Source organism: Chiloscyllium punctatum, chromosome 7 (assembly GCF_047496795.1).
Source record: "Chiloscyllium punctatum isolate Juve2018m chromosome 7, sChiPun1.3, whole genome shotgun sequence".
Classification (NCBI taxonomy): Eukaryota; Metazoa; Chordata; class Chondrichthyes; order Orectolobiformes; family Hemiscylliidae; genus Chiloscyllium; species Chiloscyllium punctatum.
The window spans coordinates 103499843-103523256 of record NC_092745.1 but is presented as its reverse complement, the minus strand read 5'-3'; the positions used below and the strand labels follow the sequence as shown (position 1 = coordinate 103523256).

At 40.7% G+C, this 23414-nt stretch overlaps 1 protein-coding gene across 2 annotated transcripts in view; it reads left to right on the top strand.

The window, feature by feature from the left end:
- Nucleotides 1-22813, top strand: part of dmbx1b (diencephalon/mesencephalon homeobox 1b) — a 54293-nt gene extending 31480 nt beyond the window's left edge. For both annotated transcript variants that reach the window (XM_072574479.1, XM_072574480.1), the window contains 4 exons: nucleotides 823-988; nucleotides 6232-6410; nucleotides 9190-9544; nucleotides 13093-22813. In XM_072574479.1, coding sequence (XP_072430580.1) covers nucleotides 835-988; nucleotides 6232-6410; nucleotides 9190-9544; nucleotides 13093-13499 — 1095 coding nt within the window. In that variant the 5' untranslated portion in view covers nucleotides 823-834 and the 3' untranslated portion in view covers nucleotides 13500-22813. The remainder of the gene's footprint in view (nucleotides 1-822; nucleotides 989-6231; nucleotides 6411-9189; nucleotides 9545-13092) is intronic.
- Nucleotides 22814-23414: the final 601 nt, after the last annotated feature.

The window sequence follows — 23414 nt, the reverse complement described above, 5'->3', positions numbered from 1 at the left end:
TGATCTTTGTAAATATAATGTTATAACCTCTCTGAATTGAAAATGTTATGCTGATTGTGGTATCCAGATTTGAATGACATTTGCTTTACATGTTATTAGATGAGAAGGAAAGAACTGACCTTTAATTCCCATTACAGGTGTTGCTTAATGAAAACCTGACTCACTTATTACATAACCATTAAAAGAAACACTGATTCAAGTGAAAATGCAACTTCATTTTCTTCAGATTTGGATCCTACGTCCTGTCATATGGAGAAATTCCATTCTCAGTTTTTAATTCAAAATTTGGTTAAGGACACTGAATAAAATATTTTCACACATTGTTAAAGTCACACAGTAAGAATGGCACCTAGCATGAGTCATATGAAACACAAGTACACTCACTTATCAACATTTGATTATATTTTTAGTTCAGTAGTCTTCAGGAAATATTTAATTCTTTGAATTTTAATTGCCAGCAAGAGGTAGCTCCTCAAAAATGCAATGAATGAAGATATAAGGTGACACAAATTGAAGGTATATTGACTGATATTAATGGATTTCTAACTGATTAACATAGCAGGTAAGGGGACTTAATAAGAATGTGTTAATCCATTTGTTTGTATGAAATTCTGCTATTTTTAGTAATATTGTACAGTGTGATGTCAGCCTTAAAGTTACTCAAAGAAGGTAAAGTCATGCTGAGTACCAAATCTTCTCCATGAATGTTATAGCATGAAACCTAAGAAATAACGTTACATAGATCATAAACAGTATTTAATGGACTGAGTCTAAAACCCGAGCCTTTCATTGATGTCTTTGTATGTTTGCTGTTTCCCCCAGAGATTGACAGCCATGCAGCACTATGGGGTCAATGGTTACTCTCTACATGCCATGAACTCTTTGAGTGCAATGTATAATCTTCACCAACAAGCAGCACAACAGGCCCAGCATGCTCCTGACTATAGGCCATCTGTCCATGCACTGACTTTGGCTGAGAGGCTGGCTGGTAAGATACTAATGTCAGTTTTCATTGTATGGTACAATTTTGCTTTTGCTTTCCATTTTTGTTATTGCACTTATTATATTCAGAAACTTGTAAGTGATTGCAAACAAGAAGTATTGTCAAAGGAGACAGTCAGAAATTACAGATTGAGTTGGTTACAGTATGGACATTAGCAGTTAACAAAATTAGCATATTAAATCCAACACAGATGAATATGTGGCATTGTATAAAGGAAAGCAAATTAAACAACATGTTGAAATACATAAGAACAATGCTAAAAAAGGTGAGCCCAATGAATACAGAGCAGCAACGAAGAAAATTAACAGTATTTTGGAGATATAACGTTAAGGAGTGCTTAAAACATTAAAGCATTTGTTAAGGTAAAATTCCAGGATATAGTTGAGGTTTTAAATTATGATTTTGCACCAGTCCTCACTCCAGTAGATAATTCTCCAGTTCCACAATGTACAATTGACTCTAAAACTGAAAATCTCAAAATGGATATAGATACAGTCTTAAATAGGAAACATGGTCTCAAAACTGGACAGCAGATTTATTATTACATGTTTATTGTCCTCATTGAGGTTAAATTTTTTCCCCACCTGAAAAACCAAGAGGACTTTGGACATTTTCAATATGGCTTCTGGCAAAGGAGATTTTGGCTTATCAGTTGATTCGGAGGTTGTTGGATTAAAAGATGGGAGGTCTGGGTGATACCATGTGCTTGGATTTCCAACAAGTTTTCAACAAGGTGCTACTCAATAAGTTACTCAGAAGTAGAGAATTTGGGATTGGTAAGGGAACCTGCGACAAATTAGGAACTTTTGCATTCTTGAAGGCACAAGGTTCTAATGATAATGGTTCTGTAGGAGAGCAACATGGTTTGGAAGTAGGACTGTTGACATTCATACTTGTTATTGATAATTAGATAAAGGCAATGGGTGAGCTGTCCACAAGTTCATAAATGATACTAATGTTTACAAATGTTTTAGAATTTTGACAGAATTACTAGAATTAGATAGAAATGTGATAGGGAAATGGGCAAATGTCTGGAAAATGTTATTACATACATATAAAAGTATTGTTCCACAGATGGATAAGATTCACAGCACCTTATGCATATCTTATAGAGATCTGAGCTAAAAAGCTGTTGACAAGAGGGAAAGAAATCTGCCTGTTGCAATCCATGAATTTCTAAGGATTCACAACAGTGCCAGGAACCAAACAGTATGGGGATGTATGACTAGAGTGCTCAAATATTTTTAAAAAGCCTCCATTGTCCTTGTATAAAATATATCTATGCTAGTGCCCAGTTTTGGTCCCCTCATATTGTAAATGTCATAGATGACTTGTAAAAGGTTCAGAGGTACATCATGAGATTGATATCTAGCTTAAAACTAAAGCAGCAGTAAAGTAGGACAATGCCCCAAAGGCATCTCACAGAATGGTAATCAGACTAAAATTGACCAAAGGAGCCAACAAGCTAAGAAAGAGCCACTAGGACAAAGAATGTTAGATATCATGGTAGAATACAAAGACCCAGCATTTTCAGACCATAAGGCATAGGAGCAGCTGTCGCCCATTCAGCCCAATGAGTTTGTTCTGCCATTCAGTGTCTGATCTGATAAGTCCTCAACGCCACCTTCCTGGCCTTATAATAATAACCCTTGGCTCTTTTACTGATTAAAAAGCTGTCCATCTCAGCCTTGAGTATACTTAACCCAATATCTACAGTCGTAAAGAAGTCACAGATTGATTAACCTCTGAGGGGGAAAAAATGACTTTATCTCTTTCTTATCACCTAAGCTCAAGGAAAGCATGGAAATTAAGGAAATTTGAATTACTTCAAACACAGAAAGCACCAAACAGAGTCCATGTAGCTTGATTATTTGAATTAGAAGCTTAGGGAAAATCAAGTGATGTGCATATCATAGAACCAGGATCAATGATAGGAGGATTTTCTTTTGCCAAGAATCATACAGTCATAGAGATATATAACACATAAACAAACCCTCCAATCCAACTTGTCCATGCTGACCAGATATCCTAAATTAATCTAGTCCCATTTGCCAGCACTTGGCCTTTATCCTCTAATCCCTTCCTATTCATATACACATCCAGATGCCTTTTAACTGCTGTAATTGTACTATCCTCCACCACTTCTTCTGGCAGCTCACTCTGTAAAACATACCACCCTCTGCATAAAAGGTTTGCCCCTTATATCACATTACATCTTTCTTCTCTCACCTTAAATTAGTTTTAAGTGCCCCCACCCCTGAGAAAAAGAGTCATCAGGTTTGGAACAAGTTGTAAGTTAATAAAATGTGAACTTGCAGCAGCGTTCTAAAAGGAACGGCGAATGTTCCTGGCTGTGGATGATCTCACTCTGTGCAAGAAGTGAATTCTGGTCTCATTGTCATCCTGGTCTCCTGGTACACTTTATGATTGACATCAGGAGTCAGAGAGGAATTCCTCAGATTTTGTTTGCTCTTAATTGGCCAAGGAATTTTGACCTGTTCCGTTTGCCCTCCCAGATTAGATTAGATTAGATTACTTACAGTGTGGAAACAGGCCCTTCGGCCCAACAAGTCCACACCGCCCCGCCGAAGCGTAACCCACCCATACCCCTACATCTACATTTACCCCTTACCTAACACTATGGGCAATTTAGCATGGCCAATTCACCTGGCCTGCACATCTTTGGACCGTGGGAGGAAACCGGAGCACCCGGAGGAAACCCACGCAGACACGGGGAGAACGTGCAAACTCCACACAGTCAGTTGCCTGAATTGAACCCGGGTCTCAGGCACTGTGAGGCAGCAGTGCTAACCACTGTGCCACCGTGCCGCCCACTATGGGACACATTGGGTAGCATGCTGCTCAGGTGGGCCATGACTGTTGAAACAGTCTTGCTGGACCATTGGCTCTTTTCTTGTCAAGTTTATACATTCATATGGAAAACGTAAGCTCAATATTCCATGACCTTAATGAGTAACATTAGGGCAAAAAGTTATAAATTCAATGTAGTAAAATGTAAACCATATGAGGAGATTGTTCTATGTGCAAAGAGCGGCCAACATGTAGATTATATAGAATAGACCTTGAGGAAAAGAAGTGGAAGTGAAATTTTGGGGTCAATTAAAACACAATCCAATGATGAAACCGAGGGATTAGGATCCCTTCAGGGAGATGAACTCAATGGTCTAAATTGTCTTCTTCATCCATGATGAACTTGTGAATTTCTAGTTGATTGTGAAACAATAAAGTTGATTTTAATTTCCTGAAATGCCAGCAAATGGGTGGTAAAGGGTCAGCTGATTATTATATACTCATTATTTCCCTTTCAGCATTTCAAGTTTGTAAAGAGAAAGGCAAGTTGGAGATTTTTTTGTTTTGCAAATGGGCTGAGGGATGAATGGAGACAGACTATGTTAATGAAGATGAAGATAGGTGGGTTTTTTTGTGATGGAAATTATATAGTATCACAGGCTCTGCTCTTGATTGAAGAGGGCACTGAGGTTGTAAATGGTCTGGAGAGGTAGATGTGGACAAAAAATTGGAGTTGATAACAAGAGAATACAGTATCAGACAGTCATAAAATTAAAGATCAACTGGATGCCATCAACTTAGGCATGAAAGCTGATCTTCTGTTTGATATTGCCAAAGAACAGCCTGTTAGGAGGAGAAAGGAAGTATTGAGAATTAATCATAATACAAGTCCAGAGGTGGGAGCAATATGGAGCCACACTGTCTAGATAGGTAGAAAAGAAGTAATGGAGAACAAAGAAGAGACATTAACAGGGGATGATGTGACCGACCTCACTGAAACCTGAACAGACATCAAAGATGAAGGAGAAAAATAATGCATCAAAGTCACAGAATTCTTAATCTGTAAAGTTGTTTAGAGCCAATTCCCATCTATGCAAGGAGTGGAAACTACTTGGGAGAATTCAAATGGAAAGTGGCAGAGCTGTTTGTGTGCATCCAGAAGGTGACAGCAAAGTCAATTGCTTTAGAGATGACAGAGAGTTGGGGATTAATTTGTTAGTTAGAGAAGATAAATATGTCAAGGAGTACAATGAGGGAAATGCATTTGAAAGGGAGAGCAAAATGCCTGAGGAGAGAGGACATTTTGCAATGTCAGTTTATATAGGTCAAGGAAGGGAAGATGGTTGATAGTATGTGATGGAAATGCATCAAGAAAGCAGGAGTTAACAGTGTTCCCATATGACAGGGAGGGGTGGAGAAAAGGCAGAGATAGATTAAATATTATATAAATGCATACCTTCTCATACATTGCTAGAGAAGAATGTGGAGGAGGCAAGGAATAGGTGATAGAGAAAAGGAATTTAGAAATATCTTTGCCCTACTAATCATCTATTTAGATTTAATAAAACATGAAAAACTATGTTGGCAACTCCCATGTGCAATAAATGCTGGCCTAGCCAGTGATGTCATATCCCATGAGTGAAGTTTAAAAAAGTATAATCCATAGTTGTTGTAAAATTTCCTCGGACAACAAATATAATTTATTCTAAGACTTTATTGCTGAAACTACTGCTGTTGTGATTCAATTGTTCCACAAAAACATCTTCTGCCATTGGCCTTAAAACTTCAACAGTAATGAATTCACAACGGAAAGGATTTCCAAATCAATCTTTGGAAAATAGCAATGCAATAAAACTGAATGAATACACCGGAAAATTGCATTAGAATACTTAAGTGGTTATTTTTGACTAGCCCAGCCTCAATGAGCCAAAGGACCTTTATTGTGCTGATGACCTTTATGGCCAGTGTGACTCTAAAAAGTGGTGCCAAATGATATAACAAGCCAACAAGATGAGAAGGAAAAGTTGAGTACAAGTCAACTGCAGAGCATTTTCTGAGAATCTCTAGAAAGAAATTGCAATTGATAAGCCAGCTGCTAATGACACCAAGGTATGATATAAGGCAACATAATTAAAAGCCACATGATTATGAAAAGATTTGTTGGTGGATGAATCAGAACTAAAATTAAAATTAGCTTTATTGTCACATATACGCAAATAAGTAAAGTGAAAAGTTTACAACTTGCTACTTATAGCACCATCTTAGGTACAAAGATACCGAGGTACAGGTTCTTAAGTACAAATTCCTCGAGAAAGAAGTTAGCAAAATAAAGAAACAAAGAATGATGGTGAATGTTGTACCTTTCCCAATAATTAAACTAGATGTGTTTTTATTTTCCAACGGCTGTGCATTTCAAGATATTATCCTCGAGGCAAGGTATGGGTCCCAGCATCGTAAGCAACGTCGGAGTCGGACAGCATTCACTGCTCAACAGTTGGAGGCTCTGGAGAAGACATTCCAGAAAACGCACTATCCCGATGTAGTGATGAGAGAAAGGTTGGCCATGTGCACGAACCTGCCTGAAGCTAGAGTACAGGTACAATACATCTTTCCTTTGCTTTCCCTATCAGCCATTTATTAAAACAATCTGGTTTATTAGATAACTGGCCAATAACTCGAGTTGCCCAATGTATTACCAATAATTTTTATAGTTTTAAAACATTTTATATGTTCAGTTATTTTCCCACAATTAATCAGTCTAGATACTGGTCCTTACATGGCAGTTTTGCTCCGTGTATTAGGTAATGACCCAGTGGAATTACCATTTTTATGGAAATATGTTCAAATTTCATGAATTTCTTTTCATTTATGTTGTGTCCTTCCACATCCAAAGACATTTTCCACCAGAAGGCAGAATAGAATTGTTATATGAGGCTGGGAGCCTTTGGGGTGGGGGGGTAGGGGGTGGTTTGCGGTGGAGAGATAAATGGGAGGGGAGTGAGGCTGGAGAGAAGTAGCTGAGAGTGAAATAGGTGGATTGAGATGGGGGTAAAGGTAATAAGTCTGAGGGGAGGGTGGAGCAGACAGGTGGGAAGGAAGATGGACAGATGGGTCATGAGGATGGTGCTGACCTGAAAGGTCGGAACTGGGATAAGGTGGGGAAATGAGGAATCTGGTGAAATCCAAAATGATGGCGTCAATGTGGACCTGCTGTGCTTTTTCAGCACCACACTCTTGACTCTAATCCCCAGCATCTGCAGTCCTCACTTTTGCCATGAGGATGCAAATCCTACCTGCTCCAGGGGAGTGTTATAAGATCTACAAATAAGGTGATTAGAAAATACAAAGACTATGGTGACTATACCTTTTATTGTATGCCCCTATTTAAACACATGTGAGTTTTGTTAACAATCTATCATACAGTCATAGAGTCATAGAGATGTACAGCACAGAAACAGACCCTTCGGTCCAACCGTCCATGCCAACCCGATATCCCAACCCAATCTAGTCCCACCTGCCAGCACCCGGCCCACATCCCTCCAAACTCTTTCTATTCATATATCCATCCAAATGACTTTTAAATGTTGCAATTGTACTAGCCTCCCCTGCCCCCAATCCAGGTCCCTCAGTTCCTGCACTCTCATTAGAATTATAGATAGTTGTTAAACCTTACATCCTTTCTGCACATTTTTCCTACCACAATGAATCACTTCAGGCTTCTCTATATTAAATTTCATCTACTACCTCTCCACCCATCTCACTAACTTATTGGCATCCTCATGAGGTGCTACACTACCTTCCGAGTAGTGTTGTCAAATGAAGAAACCTAGGGCTTCAGGTAGATTATTCCTTGAAAGTTGCATCACAGGTAGACAGGTAGTTAAGGAGGCATTTAGCATGCTTGCCTTCATTGCTGAGACCACTGAATATAGGAGTTTGGACATCACGTTAAGGTTGGAAAGGACATAGCTGAGGCAACTTTTAGAGTACTGTGTTCAGTTCTGGTTACCCCGTGATAGGAAGAATATTATTAAATTGGAGAGGATTCAGAAAAGATTTACCAGGATGTTGCTAGGACTAGAAAGTTTGAGTTATGAGGATAGGCAGGGATTTTTTCCACTGGAACAAAGGAGTTTGAGGGGTGACCTTATAGACATTTATAAAATAATGAGGGCTATAGATAAGGCAAATAGCAGAAGTGTTTTCCCTTGGGTCAGAGAGTTCAAAACTAGGGGGCATGTTTTTAAGATGAGAGGAGAAAGATTTAAAATGGACCGGAGGGGCAACGTTCGCACACAGAGGGTGGTTTGTGTGTGGAATGACCTTTTGGCCCAACTTGTCCATGCTGACCAGATATCCCAACCTAATCTAGCCCCACCTGTCGGCACCAGGCCCATATCCCTCCAAACCCTTCCTATTTATATACCTATCCAGAGCCTTTTAAATGTTGCAATAGTACGAGCCTCCACCACTTCCTCTGGCAACTCATTCTATACATGCACCACCCTCTGCATGAAAAGGTTGCCCCTTAGGTCTCTTTTATATCTTTCCCCTCTCATCGTAAACCTATGCCTTCTAGTTATGGACTGTCCCCACCCCAGGGAAAAGACTTTGTCCATCTATCCATGCCCCTCATGATTTTATAAACCTCTACAAGGTCTCCCCTCAGCCTCCGCGCTCCAGGGAAAACAGCCCCAGCCTGTTCAGCCTCTCCCTGTAGCTCAAATCCTCCAACCCTGACAACATCCTTGTAAATCTTTTCTGAACTCTTTCAAGTTTCACAACATCATTCCTGTAGGAGGGAGACCAGAATTGCACACAATATTCCAAAAGTGGCCTAACCAATGTCCTGTACAGCCGCAACATGTCCTGCCAACTCCTGTACTCAATACTCTGACCAATAAAAGAAAGCATTCCAAATGCCTTCTTCACTATCCTATCTACCTGCGACCCCACTTTCAAGGAGCTATGAACCTGCACTCCAAGGTCACTTTGTTCAGCAACACTCCCTCGGACCTTACCATTAAGTGTATAAAGATTTGCTTTCCCAAAATACAGCACCTCGCAGTTATCAAAATTAAACACCATCTACCACTTCTCAGTCCATTGGCCCATCTGGTCAAGGTCCCGTTGTAATTTAAAAGACATTTGGACAGGTGCATGAATAGGAACGGTTTAGAGGGCTTTGAGCCGAACACAGGGAAGTGGGGCTAGTTTAGTTTGGGAAACTTGCTCGGCATGGGGTTTGACGGCAGGGCCTGTTTCCGTGCTGGATCACTCTTAAGTATTGTCTGGTCCGCAACCTTTGAACTTGTGCCCTCCACACTGCAGTGTGATGGTTTGGGTTTTGCCATGTCTTCCTCGAATGTTTCCAGGTATGGTTTAAAAACCGCCGCGCCAAGTTTCGAAAGAAGCAACGCAGCTTGCAGAAAGAGCAACTCCAGAAACAGAAAGAGGCCGAAATGAGCCAGGAGGAGACGAAAGCCGAGAAACCAGCCACAGAAACTCAGGGCTGCTCAGAAGTCAGCGAGCCACGCAGTGCTGGCGGCGAGCCGATTAACATCGAGTTAAATGTCACCTCGGCCGAGCAGTCAGACAGTGAATCATCAGCAGAGGAGCGGACAGACAGAGAGCGAGAGTATAAATCGCCGGCAGAGGAGTTTAAGCAAGAGAAGAGCTGCAGCCCCGACAGCAAACCAGCAACCTGCAAACGGGGAAGCCCGAAAGCAGGTAAAGATGAGCTTTCTGTTTGTATCTGAGTGATGGGGAGGAGACTGAAAGCTGGTCAACTTGCGGTTCAAATGCATTTGCAACGTTTGTCATTTGATTAGATCTCAGAAACAGGCTCTCTGACTCTTGCTCCGACCCAGAGAAGGAATAGCTTTCAATCAAATTCACGGGGCTCCTGCCAGGTTCCAGTTAATTTGTTTGAAAATGATGTTAAATTGCCAACCTCGCATATTAACATTCTTTAGCTCTCGTCTTCCTCAACTCCCACTTCTCTACCTTTTCCCGATAATCTTGATTCTCTTCTTAAACATTTGTCTATCATGGCTTTAAATGGATTTAACAGCCCAGCCTTCTACAGATTTAATTTCACAGATTCACTTATTTACCAAAAAAAAAGGAAATCTTCCACATCTCTGTTTTAAATATGCCACCCCTTATTCTGAGATTCTCCCCTCTGGTCCACAAGGAGAAAATGACTTCTCCTCAACTCCCCTGTCAAATCCTCTAAGACTTTTGCATGTTTCTATAAGGTGGCCTCTCACTCTTCTAAATTCCAATGGGTGCAGGCCTAACCCATTCTGATAAGACTGTCCCTCCCTCTCCAGTATCAACCGTGTCAACCTTCTCTGGATTGCCTCCAATGACAGCATAGCTTTCTTTAGACAAGGCCCTGAAAATGTTCACAGTAATCCAACTCTCTCTCAAATCTTCAAATTTGTCTGTAAAGCTTTCTGGCGGTGGAAACAGGAAATCTCCTCACAGGTGGAAACCAGTCATCCTGAATGTGAGAGGAGCTGCTCAGATGTGGTAAAGCTTAACTAGGGAGATCTCAAGGCAACAGCCGAGAGACTGTTCACCCTGACAGAATGGTGAGCCTTTCCGGTTTATTTCTTTGCTCATTCTATTCGGCAGGTTCAGATTCATCTGCAAAAGACATACTTTCCCTTGTGGAACAGGCATACTTACATAAATGTATGCTGGCTTGTCTGTTGTGTGAATGTTTAGCAACGATTATAAACCCAATAAATGTACAATTCTTGATGTGGGTAACAGATGCAGAGGCTGATGTCAATCTCGATGCAGTAAAGGAATTTGGAGGATATTTCAAAGAGGTGTGTTCAGGGAGATGACAGGTATAAGGTGGACAGGGTAGAGCTGTTTCCATTTGCTGATCCTACCAGAACGGGTTGGGGGTGGGAAGAGACAGAGATTTAGGGTTTTAAGGAAGAACTGTGTGAGATTCTCAGTGGCAGTGATTTGAAACGTTTTGCCTAGCAGCGTGCAGGAAGCGGAGATCATCAACCACTTCATCGCACAGGGCCACGTGAGAGAGCAGGGGAACGACACTCACTGGATTGCTGTACAGAAAGCTAGCATGGCCTCAGTAGGCCGAATGGTCTTCTTCTGCGTCTTGTGATTCAAATGACACATACAGAAAAGATTCGAAGCTTTAGAGCCTGGTTAAATTATTAGAGTATAGAAGAGAAAGAATACATTAGAAAAAAAATAGTAGATTAAAAAGGAAATAACAAACAAAAAAAGACATTATATAAGAAACTGAATATGCAAATCAGATTGTGTGCATCTCCAGTGAAACTAATACCTGCGTTGATGTACCTTAGTAACGAACGATTTTTTTTTGATTAACTGACGTCCTGGACTGGTCTGACTCCTTGTTCCCATGCAGCCTCAGCTCGGCAATCTCTGTTGGTCCCTTGCTGTCTCCGATTTGAAAAGCTCGGCACTTTAATGGTCCAAAATTCCCCTCCTAATGAAACAGGCGGGCGTGGGGAAGAGGTTTGGATGGGGATTTTCCACTCAATCTCCTGGCGTCGGTGTCACATTGGTTTTGATCAGATAAAGCTCATATTTCCAATGATTAGCTTTCTGACAGCTCGTCAGGTTTCAAATGGAGGCGAATGAAAGCAAGGACTGTCAGGACCGATGAGTTCATTGTTTGACTACAAGCTGATGTGATTTTTGTGGTTACCAGGTGGATTTAGCAGAGTAGTGTTTGAATTAATTGCATATCACCGCGGAGCTGAGAATGGAACGAGTTAAAGCCCCTTTCACTTGTACAAACTTTGATTTAAGACTCAGTGACAATCCACCCTGACAACAGAGTGTACCTGCTTACGCTAATGAGCTGCCCTGGATACCTCAGCCTCCATTCTTTCGAGTCTAATTCCCCAACCCCACACACCCACATTGCTCCTCAGCGGTAAAGTGGCAAATGGAATGGGATAACAGACTCCTTCCCAGTCCCAGAGGCCGCTATAGGGCTCCGTGGCGCCTTGCAGTCCGTTCAAAGCTGGGGCGTGGGGGTCAAATCCACTCGGGTGACCTGGGAGGAGGTTCTGATGTCTGTGTAAAGAGGAGACATCAAGGTTAACTCCAACCCCGAACGGCGTTCATTCTCAAAAAATCAAAACGAAAACTGGCCCAAGCGTGTAGAGATCTCAAGCATCGGCTCTGTGAATGAATATACAGCGAGAGGGATTTGGCAACCAGGGGATGGGGTCGAGGTGATTGGAGAGAATGGGAGGCTTCACTCCCCCTGCAGGATATGGGTCCAGAGTGTGATCCTGGAAAAGCACAGCAAGTCAGGCAGCATCCCAGGAGCAGGAAAATCGACGTTTCGGGCATAAGCCCTTCATCGGGATTCCTGCTGTGCTTTTCCAGCACCACACTCCCGACTCTGATCGCCAGCATCTGCAGTCCTCACTTTCTCCCTGCAGGATATGGCCAATGGGCCCTCCAAAAGAGACAGTCTCTGCGATGGTCTGCACTGCCTTATGGAGGATATGGGAGTGTGAAGCATGAACGAGTTTGCTTAGTTCAGACGCCCTCAGCAGGGAATGTGTGGTCATGCTGTGGACAGGCTGGCTAATCAACCCCGGGGCATCAATGTGGACTCCACCGGTTTCCTCATTCCCCCTTCCCCCATCTAATCCCAGTTCCAACCTTCCAGCTCAGCACAGTCCTCATGACCTGTCCCACCAATCCGCTCCACCCTCCCCTCTGACCTATCACCTTCACCCCCACCTCCATCCACCTATTGCACTCTCAGTTACCTTCTCCCCAGCCCCACCCCTCCCCCTCCCATTTATCTTTCCAGCCTCATTCCTGATGAAGGGTTTTTGCCCGAAACTTCGATTTTCCTGCTCCTCGGATGCTGTGCTTTTCCAGCACCATGCTAACTTTGGCGAATGTGGCAACGCTCGATGGGAAATGTGATGCACACGTCAAACACAGTATAGCTGATATTTCACAGATGTGAATACGACTATGCAAAGCAGTTGAGTTTAAAAAAAAAGACACTGCTGAGTTGCTGGCTGGGTCAGCATTTATTGCCCGTCGCGAGTTGTTTTTGGGAAGGTAATGGTGAGATGCCTTCTTGAACCGCTGCAGTCCATGTGCCCTGTGTTATTTAATGTGTTCGTTTGAATTACCTCAGAAAAGCATAAACCCTCCATGATTTCGACACAAAAGTAAGATTACACTCTGACTAAAGGTGCACCTTTCTTGTACCCCATTGCCTCTAACAGATTCGCCGATAAACACGACAGGGACACCTGCCTCCAGCAGCGGGAGTAACCTGGTGCAAACTCACTCCTACTCGTCCTCTCCTCTCAGCCTGTTCCGGCTGCAAGAGCAGTTCCGTCAGCACATGGCAGCGACCAACAACCTCGTCCACTACTCTTCCTTCGACATGGGGAGCCCGCCGGCCATGCCATACCTGGGCATGAATATGAATGTAGCGCCCATCAGCTCTCTCCACTGCCAGTCCTACTACCAGTCGCTCTCGCACGCCCAGCAAGTGTGGTCGAGCCCGATCCTGCAAGCGTCGAGCGCCCTGCCCAATCTCAACAGCAAAACGACCAGCATCGAGAATCTTCGGCTCCGAGCCAAGCAGCACGCAGCGTCCCTGGGACTGGACAGTCTACCAAACTGACCAGGCTGGCTCGACAGGAACAGGAGGAAGGCGACGTGCTTTTCTGGAGAAACGTACAAACAAACACACCGTACGCATCATGTAGGTCTATTTAGATGTTCCTGGGTTTGACCAGATACTTTAAAGTCACGTCCACAAATGAGAAATGTCTATTCAATGAGCAGGAGGAAATCGAGGCACTGCGCTTCGACAAGGGCAACTGAAATTAACCAACTCTTTCAACTAATATCTCACCAGTCCTGTTCAAATTGAAACAAAAACAATCACTTAATGCCCACCCATAACATTTGGTAGACAGTTGATAGTCAGATTTTACTGATGCAATGTGCCAACCGCTCCAAAACCACACAAGGCTGAGATTTGCAAAGCACGTGTCTCCTAAAAGAGAACTAGCTACAACGCCCCAATGCAGCGCTTCTTAAAGGCGCAGACACCCCGGAAGCAAGCCCGCCGGATGGGATCATTGTTATCTGTTTTCAATGTGAAAACAAAACCGAGCCGTTAACAAAAAACTTACTTTTCTGTTTCCAAATTACTTTTTTTAAAAGGCACCGGCAGTGAGATTCTTAACAACTGCGTTTAAACAGGTCACTCTATACAAAGAAACGAGTGAAAATTGCTCGAGATAGCTCGAGCTGTCCCGGATTCTGCCTTTTCCCACTTTTGACTGCAGGAGTACTTACTGAACAGCAGAGATTAGCACTGTTAAAACAACGGACCTCGGATGCCGAGGACCTGAAACAAAAACAGGAAGTGCTGGAGATACTCTGCAGGTCTGGCAGTATCTGTGGAGAGAGAAAGCAGAGTTTAACTTTTTGAGTCCAGCAACCCTTCTTCAGAACATGTTCTTCACAGTTATGATTAGGTTGGAAACGTCAACTCTGTTCCTCTCCCCACAGATGCTGTCAGACCTGCTGAGTTTCTCAAGCGATTTCCATTTATGTTATTACTGGATTGGAATTGTGCAATCTGAACTCCGCAACAACACTTTTTTTTACCGCATTCCAGGATCAAATTGAAATCTGTTCCCTGAACACCATAAAACGCCTCTTTAAATTTTTAGAAGCACGTAGTATTGAGACACTGCAGTGTCTCTCTCCACAAATTGCGTCCGAGGAAATTGGAATTTAACTACATCCTGACAGAAGGGTGTAAACTTGCAGCCCAGTGTTAACAACCGTTTTCAAACACAAGCTGGTACTAGACAGAAACTTTTAAGATTCTGACAAGTTATGAGTTTGAATTTTAACCAACATTTGAACATAGGCTGCCCCGGTCAGCGGCAGGGCCATGATCACTACACCATGAGGTTTTAGCTTGTATAGTTTCTCTTACATTGCTGAGGTGATTATCTTACTGATTGGGAGGACCTTGCTGGTTATATCGCTTGTAGATTTCCACATTGGTCTTTACGTTATCTGCTCAGCTTATGGTGCTAGTTACATGAGAACATAAGAACCAGGAGCAGTAAGCCATCTGACCCTTCGAGCCCGCTCCGCCATTCAATAATATCATGGCTGATCGTTTTGTGGCCTCAGCTCCACTTACCCGCCCTCTCACCATAACTCTTGATACCTTTATTGTTTAAGAAATTATCTACCTTAGCTTTAAAAGCATTAACTGAGGAAGCCTCATCCACTTCACTGGGCAGAGAATTCCATAGATTCACAACCCTCTGGGTGAAGAAGTTCCTTCTCAAATCTGTCCTAAATCTGCTCCCTCTAATTTTGACACTTTGCCCTCTTGTCCTAGCTTCACCTGCCAGTGGAAACATCCTCTCTACTTCTAACTTATCCATTCCCTTCCTAATTTTATATGTTTCAAAAGATCCACCTTATTTTTCTAAATTCCAGTGAATACAATCACGGTCTATTGTCTCTCCTCATAAGCCAACACTCACAACTCCGAATCAACTTCCTGAACCTCCTCTGCACCCCTTCTAGTGCCAGTATATTCTTTCTCAAGTAAGGAGACCAAAACTGCACAGTACTCCAACTGTGCCCTCACTAGCACCCTATACAGCTGCAACATAAACTCTCTGATTTTATAATCAATCCCTTTAGCGATGCAGGGACAACATTCCATTTGCCTTCCTAATTACCTATTGCACCTGCAGACTAACCTTCTGTGATCCAGATACCCAAGTCTCTCTTCATAGCAGTGTGCTGCAATTCCTTACCATTCAAGTCATAGCCCTTTTTACTGTTAATCCTGTCCAAATAGATGATTTCACATTTAGTAAAATTGTACCCCATCTATCAGGCCTTTGCCCACTCACTTAAACTATCTATTTGATGGATCCAATGACGTTGAAAGGAAATGGGTAACATTATTTTGACAATGAAACCCAAGACTTTGAAAAGGTTTCGCCCTGTGCTGAATCAAGAGTTGCGCCAATGATCAGGAATTTCTCCCTCTATGTAATCGGCGCTGCGTGCGAGCAGGGCGAGGCCGCAGTACACGGCGCTGAGGGCCTTTCCAAATCTTAGCTCTTATTGTAATGGTAGAGAAGGGAACGACACGGCAAAATTCAAGTCACCTTCAACCAGTTCTTGCAAATCGCTGTAAAAGAAAACAAAGAAGGCTGACGTCAATGTCACCCGCGCGTTTCAAACACGAAGTCAGGGCGCCAGCTCCTTTTCTGTGGATTAATTTAGTGATTAATTTATAAGGCGAAGAGAGATGTTTATGGGCACCTCCTGTTTAAAATGAACCACCTCCTGACATTTGCCGGTTGCAGCTACTTGAATTGATATCACCATCCAGATCAAACTTAGCAAGTTCTCAATGAAAGGTTTCCCCCTTTTCAAAAGTGTTTCATTATTGCCAACTTGCACAAAACACTGGTGCATGTTTCTAAATTTCTTGATGGCAATGTTTATCTTTAAGGGGACACCGTGCACCATATTTAGGTACCTCTTTGCATGATAAGCATGATGCTGGCCGTGCAACAGCATGAGTTCAGAGATGGGGTGTCGAGGAACTGAGGGTTCCTCAGAGAGACAGCAGGGATCCTTGATATTTTACAATGTCTTTACTGCCGACACAGGAGGCAAATGTTCTTCCTGAATGCATACAATCCTGTTTCTTGCTTGGGATTGGGCAGCGAGTGAGATTTTATAATGAAGATAGTTCGGAGAAGCTGGTAGCCTAGACTTTAAAAACCGAACAAAAGAAAAACTGCTGGAAGTGAGAAATAAAAACAGAAATTCTTGATAAAGCTCAGCAGATCTGACAGCATCTATGGTGAGAAATCGGAGTTAAAGTTACCCGGATCTGAAACGTTAACTCTGCACATATGCTGCCCGACCTGCTGAGCTTTTCCAGCAATTTCTGTTTTTGAGCCTAGTCTTTAACTTGTGGCCCCATTTTATACAAGTCATTTCCAAAATATTTGAGATGGGTGGGTGAGAGGCTTGGGATTTCACATTCTCCTTCTCCTGCTTGCGCCTGTTTAAATGTTTGGCACCTCTGTGGATATTTCTGCTCCAATTTGGGCAGCATGAGATTCCCATGAACTGGTGGGGATGTTGCATTATTTTTAGGAATGCTTTGAGGATGTCCTTAAGGCTTTTCCTCTGCCCTTCTTTTTCATGAAGCTCGATGAAGAGAGCAGTAATGAACATTAGCAAGCACATTGCCAGTGGATGGACCAGATCTGGTGTAGAGTTATGAATGAGCTGTTGATGAAGCATGGAGGGTCAGATGTCAACCAATAGTATTGGCCTGCTTGAGTCTGGAGAGAGAAAAAAACACATGGCTCTGGATCAGTAGCAGAGGAGAATGCAGAATATACATTATATAGAGCCAAATGTTTGTGATATTGGTGATGAAGAGGATAAGTGGTGAGGAGATAATCTCAAGGTCAATTATGACAGGGAGGTTGGAAACAATCTGGTTCAGCATTAGACTGTGGCTTGGACAGGAAAAGATCCTGCTGTCATCTTGGTTAGTTGCTACTGTAATTATTAGAGGGTTTTTTTCTGATACATAAGTTAATGATTTTCAATCTGAATGAAATCAAATAAAATGAAATTATTTTGATGTTTGGTCATAGAGTCATAGAGATGTACAGCATGGAATCAGACCCTTCGGTCCAACCCGTCCATGCCGACCAGATATCCCAACCCAATCTAGTCCCACCTGCCAGCACCCGGCCCATATCCCTCCAAACCCTTCCAATTCATATACCCATCTAAATGCCTCTTAAATGTTGCAATTGTACCAGCCTCCACCACATCCTCTGGCAGCTCATTCCATACACATACCACCCTCTGCGTGAAAAGGTTGCCTCTTAGGTCTCTTTTATATCTTTTCCCTCTCACCCTAAACCTATGCCCTCTAGTTCTGGATTCCCCGACCCCAGGGAAAAGACTTTGTCTATTTATCCTATCCATGCCCCTCATAATTTTGTAAACCTCTATAAGGTCACCCCTCAGCCTCCGACGCTCCAGGGAAAACAGCCCCAGCCTGTTCAGCCTCTCCCTGTAGCTCAAATCCTCCAACCCTGGCAACGTCCTTGTATATCTTTTCTAAACCCTTTCAAGTTTCACAACATCTTTCCAATAGGAAGGAGACCAGAATTGCATGCAATATTCCAACAGTGGCCTAACCAATGTCCTGTAAAGCCGCAACATGACCTCCCAACTCCTGTACTCAATACTCTGACCAATAAAGGAAAGCATACCAAACACCTTCTTCACTATGCTATCTACCTGCGACTCCACTTTCAAGGAACTATGAACCTGCACTCCAAGGTCTCTTTGTTCAGCAAACTCCCTAGGTGAATCGTTTTACAAGCAGAAACTGGTATGGCATTGAGAACATCTGTCTGCTAAGCAGCCACGTTATTTCGATTATGTTTCATCAAAGGCCACACTGATGAATAGCACTGTTACTGCTCACAATTTTTAATGGATCCTTGACTATATTCACAAATTTAAATGATATTACACCACAGATTAATAGCAATATCATCCAAATAAAAATTCTACAATTCAAATCATGAACAATAAAACAAGTTGTCAGTTCAGAATGAAATAGCATGAAAAAAAATCTGGCCATAATGTCTTGTTTAAGCTCACTGCTTTCATTGAAATAAAAGTTCTCAGAATTTATCTATGTAACAAAAAATGCTAACAACAGTAAATTATAGCTTCACATTATTTTCTAACTATTTTGCCCATTAAAATTCCTTGGATTGATATTATCACATTTTAAAAATTTCCCATTCCTTTATGTTGATCGCTGGCTAAAGTGTAGCTGTTATTCACAGCCTAACAGTGGACCACTTCCTAATGTCTTTGCCCCTCACCATGAAGATCCATGTCCCAAAGACCATCTGACTAAAATTATGTTAGAATCTTTGGGTCAACAAGTAAAACCACTGAGATAACAGCAAGAGGCATAGAAGGGAATACAGCTGTTCACACTAACAATCTGCAGTCAAACCTACCAGGTGGCAGCTGAAGGCCCCATTGTGGGAAAGTCTGTAAGAATGAGATATGGCTCATATGCAACCTGCAAACCCATAGTCAACACCAACATCTCACTTTCATTCAGCCATCTACAAGGAAAAATCATCATTGATATAAAAGATTATTAATAATGACAACCAAGTTACAAGGTCTTGTCCATGTCAAAATTGTAAAGTTAAACACTTACATGCCATAATGAAGCACAATGCACAAGCTGCAATGCCAGTGCTCCTGTAATCTTAACATTCTTAATCCATTCAGATCAGTAAAACACAAAGACACCATTTTCAGTCTTTGCTGCCATTTAGGTTAAATTCACTCTATATAAAATAAATAACTAGATTAGTTCTTAGTTATGGTTAAACAATAATATTAGTGGAAAAGTACTTAGCACATTTTTAAGGCACTCTCTGCTATCCTGTTGGTGGCATTAGCCCATTTAAAATACATGGATTAATGTAAGCATTAAAATAGTGGAAAGAAGAATTTCAACCATTAAACACTCATATCGCAAGTACTACTTTCTTGGTAAAATGCTTTTTAAATTAAATGTCTTCTATTCATCTGCTGTTAGATATCTCCAAATTGCTTTAAAGATATTGTCTGGTATCTATTAAATGAATTAACACCAGTATCTAGTTGTAAACTGAAAAAAAATGTTTTACTACATTAATGAACATTTAGGACAATCTGCCAAGATAAAATATCAGCTGGTCTTAGACTTTCTGGACTTTCTCACTGTCGACTATAAACTTATCTTAAAAGATATTCCCCTGCAAGGACTAGATGAAAGTAATGAAATGGAATACCTTTTTTTCCTCATTTTTCTTAACTTGAACAGAAATATAGCTAGACTGCTTTTTATTCTGACAACCACAGGGAACTCATCATACACCAAAAGGTGTCACAATGAGGTTAATAAGAATGACTAGTGTAGTTGATGTAAAGTGGGGTTGAGACACAATGCTGAAGGCAGAATAAAGGGTATTTTAGCTACTATTTAATCAACGTTGTACTTGTCCCCAAAGTGCTCAGTAGTAACATTAAATTCAGAGCAAGTATAGCAGTTCATTCATAGCACTGACATTTCTTACATTGGAGCACATAAATTCATATCCCTAACACTGACCGTCTGAATACTGGGGTGCTGAGCCCTTTGAAAGGAATTCTAATAACACATTACATCTTAAAATCCCAAATCATCAATTTTACTGATACCAGATAGAAAAGAGATGGGAAGAAATAATCATCTTCTTAAGAATACCATCATTATGTTTGAAAAGCATTAAACTTATTGCTTATGCCAAAAGGTTTATTTATGATACGATTAATATTTTTCTGACTGTGACTGTTCCTAACCTGACACTGAACTTATGTCCAAACAAAACAGTAAGAGACAGCGTTGAATTTTCAAATGCATCCTCTTCCTACTCATTGCTAGGCATTAGTGAAGAAGGCAATCTGTGGTAGAGGAAGGGTGTGACAATATCACATCTGTATGTAACCACTGTAATAGAAATGTGAATCAGTTATTCAGAAGTTATTTGTAAAATACTTTCTGTACAGATGAAATCATTTTTATTTACATTTTTCAAAACGTTAGTGAGGTGTTAATCCCTAGGTTACAATATTAATGGGGAATAGCCAGTGTTGTCTCTGAAATGTAAATACATGTCCATTGTGTTGATGAGCTGTGTATTAAGTCAGTGTTGCCTTACCCAGATGGTGAGAAGAGTCTTTCCTATTTCCTTATTCCTCAGTAATTGCCACAGTTCTGTAGAATGTTCAACACTAGATTATTCAAAGAACTCAGAGTCCTTAGCAATGCATTTAAAAAAAATCAGACCATGATTCATTGCATGTTCTCCAATGCACTATACAAAAACAAGATTCTATCTGTATACAACATTACTTTTTAATATTTGGAAGGGAAAGTCAATACATTCTGAGTAACATGTTTTCAAAGATCCAATGTCAACAACTTTCTGTTAACCATACAGTGATAGTTAGGATTATACACGTAAGCTATCTTAAATTAGAGAAAAAAAATTGGGAGTCATTAATTAGATAGGTCATAGTTATGCAATCAAGTAATACTATTTTGAAAGTATCACTATCTGCCTGTTTTATGGAGGATACATAGAATAATGCCCACCCAACCACTAGATTTTATGAAAAAGTAAAATGTGTACTTCAGAAATCTGGAGTCATGAGGGCATGAAAGTTGGTCACTGACTGATAAGGACTTGACCTCTTTATACTATGATTCATGAGTGAAGAGGAGATGACTACGCTGTTTGTTTCTCCTCTTTTCCATATAATATTGGCTTCATAGAGCTAGAGCCTGGAGTAAGAATAAAGAGTATAATTTATTATACAATCTGTTCAATATTTCTGAAAAACAAAATCACATCACAAAGGTTCAAAGTATGAATTCTGTTTTAAATTTCAACATTACCAATTACATTGAATAATTACTGTTTATTTAGTAAAAAATATATTTTGCTGTGGGTGCTTACTTTTTGAAATGGAGCAACTCATGCACATGGCCCTGCAAAGTATTCAGTGAATTGCAAAATGTTAAATGGAATGAACAGGCTATGGCAGTATATGTTTGAAATGATAAGAGTGTGGTGCTAAATCTAGCTTCCAGATGTAATAATATCTGAACCATCAAGAAGATAAATATCAAACCATCTATCGATGAATAAAACATTTGAGCAATGGAGAGGATACTTTGTATTTAACTTGACTTTAAGTCTGACCAATAAAGAAAGGAATTTATTTAGTTTTGAAGGGAACAGACAGCCTCATTGCTTCTATCTTGGATGTTAGAGAAAGAGAAAATTTGTTCTTGTTCTCATCATGCCCAATAACACATTGTAACAAATGTGGTACTGTTAAAGTCAGTTGCTTTATTGGCAAAGAAAACTATACTCTGGGAATGGGAACCTGCTTGTTCTGGGGTCATTTCATCATATATATATTATAGAGATTCTGGGACATGAGTTCAAATTCAACTCACCAAAAGGTTTAATATTAATGTTAAGAAAAAAGGAACTTTCCCACTTAAGTTCTGATCTTTCTTTCTTGCCAATGTACAAGATAGTCTTGTACTCTCCATGAAAATTCATAATGAGTGAATAACATTTAAGGTTAGCATTAATTTATTTCATTGAGCCTATATCTACACTAACAGTGAAATTCAAAAATGCCAATGACTCTGGGTACTTTCAAAACAGTAATTGTGATTTGTTTGATTTTTGTAAATAACTAAGTTGCCAATGATAATTTAGTATCTGAACTGTAGTATGTAATGCCACTGAAGGAGCTTGCCTCTTGCAAAAAGGGAAAGTGCAAAGCAGATATTTAAAATAAAAATAAAAGTGAGTGAATTGCATTAAGTGTATTGTGCTACGTGGCCTTGTAAAACATTTCATTATAAAAAGCTTCTGCAGCTAATTAGATAAACTGCACTTTGTGAAGGTCACTTAAAAATATTTTTCAAAAAAGGGAATTTTTGATTGTGTGTATGTACTGTATAAGTAATGCAATCATGGGGTGAACTCCAGCAATTCATTTGCAAATATTCCTTCATAGACCCATGATTCCAGAGGCATAATCTATGATTGCCTCAACCACCATGGTAAGGTCTACAAGACCAATTGTGCATCTGCTTGTAATGGAAAAAAAACCACACAGAATGTAAAAATAACTCAAATATTGAGAAATTTTGTTGACTTGTTTTACTGTAGGCACTATAAATGTTTATTTTGATGATTTTTAATGGGGGATCTGTATTTATCTGAATAGCCACATAATTCTGTATGTATATAAAGTGAGGTATCTGTACCTTATGGTGTCTCCAAGTCTTCCTTTCTTTTTAGAATGTCTGATCATATTCTGTTCTTAACTTCCAGCATTTGTACACAGAATGTCATGGTGAATTATGATATATGTTAAGGGTTTGGGGAAACATCAGTCTTGCATACTATGCCATTCATGTCATCATTGAATTATGAGCTTTCAATCCACATTTAGTTGACAGTGGAGACTATTGTTCACTTAGCTTGTTAGTTGGTGGGGGGGAACCAATTTAAATGGACTACTCTGCAGTTTCTTCATACTTGAAGAATCTTGAAATCTGCTGTCCCCATAAGTTCCACTCTAGAGTTAGTTGTTGGTGTCCAAATGAATTCCTCATCAATCTAGCAAGAACATCACAAAATGGTAATGTTTTCTATTGGCTGCTTTTGTCTTTTTGGATGATGAGCAATAGGAATGGGAGAGCCAGAAATATCCAACTGCAACTCATTTAAGCTCTTTTATCCCCAGAAGAAAAATGCACTGACAAAGTCTATGCATTAATATTGCATCACTTTCTACTCACCAAAATCCTGTAATTATTGGATATTATTATTTTCCAGTTACAGGTTAC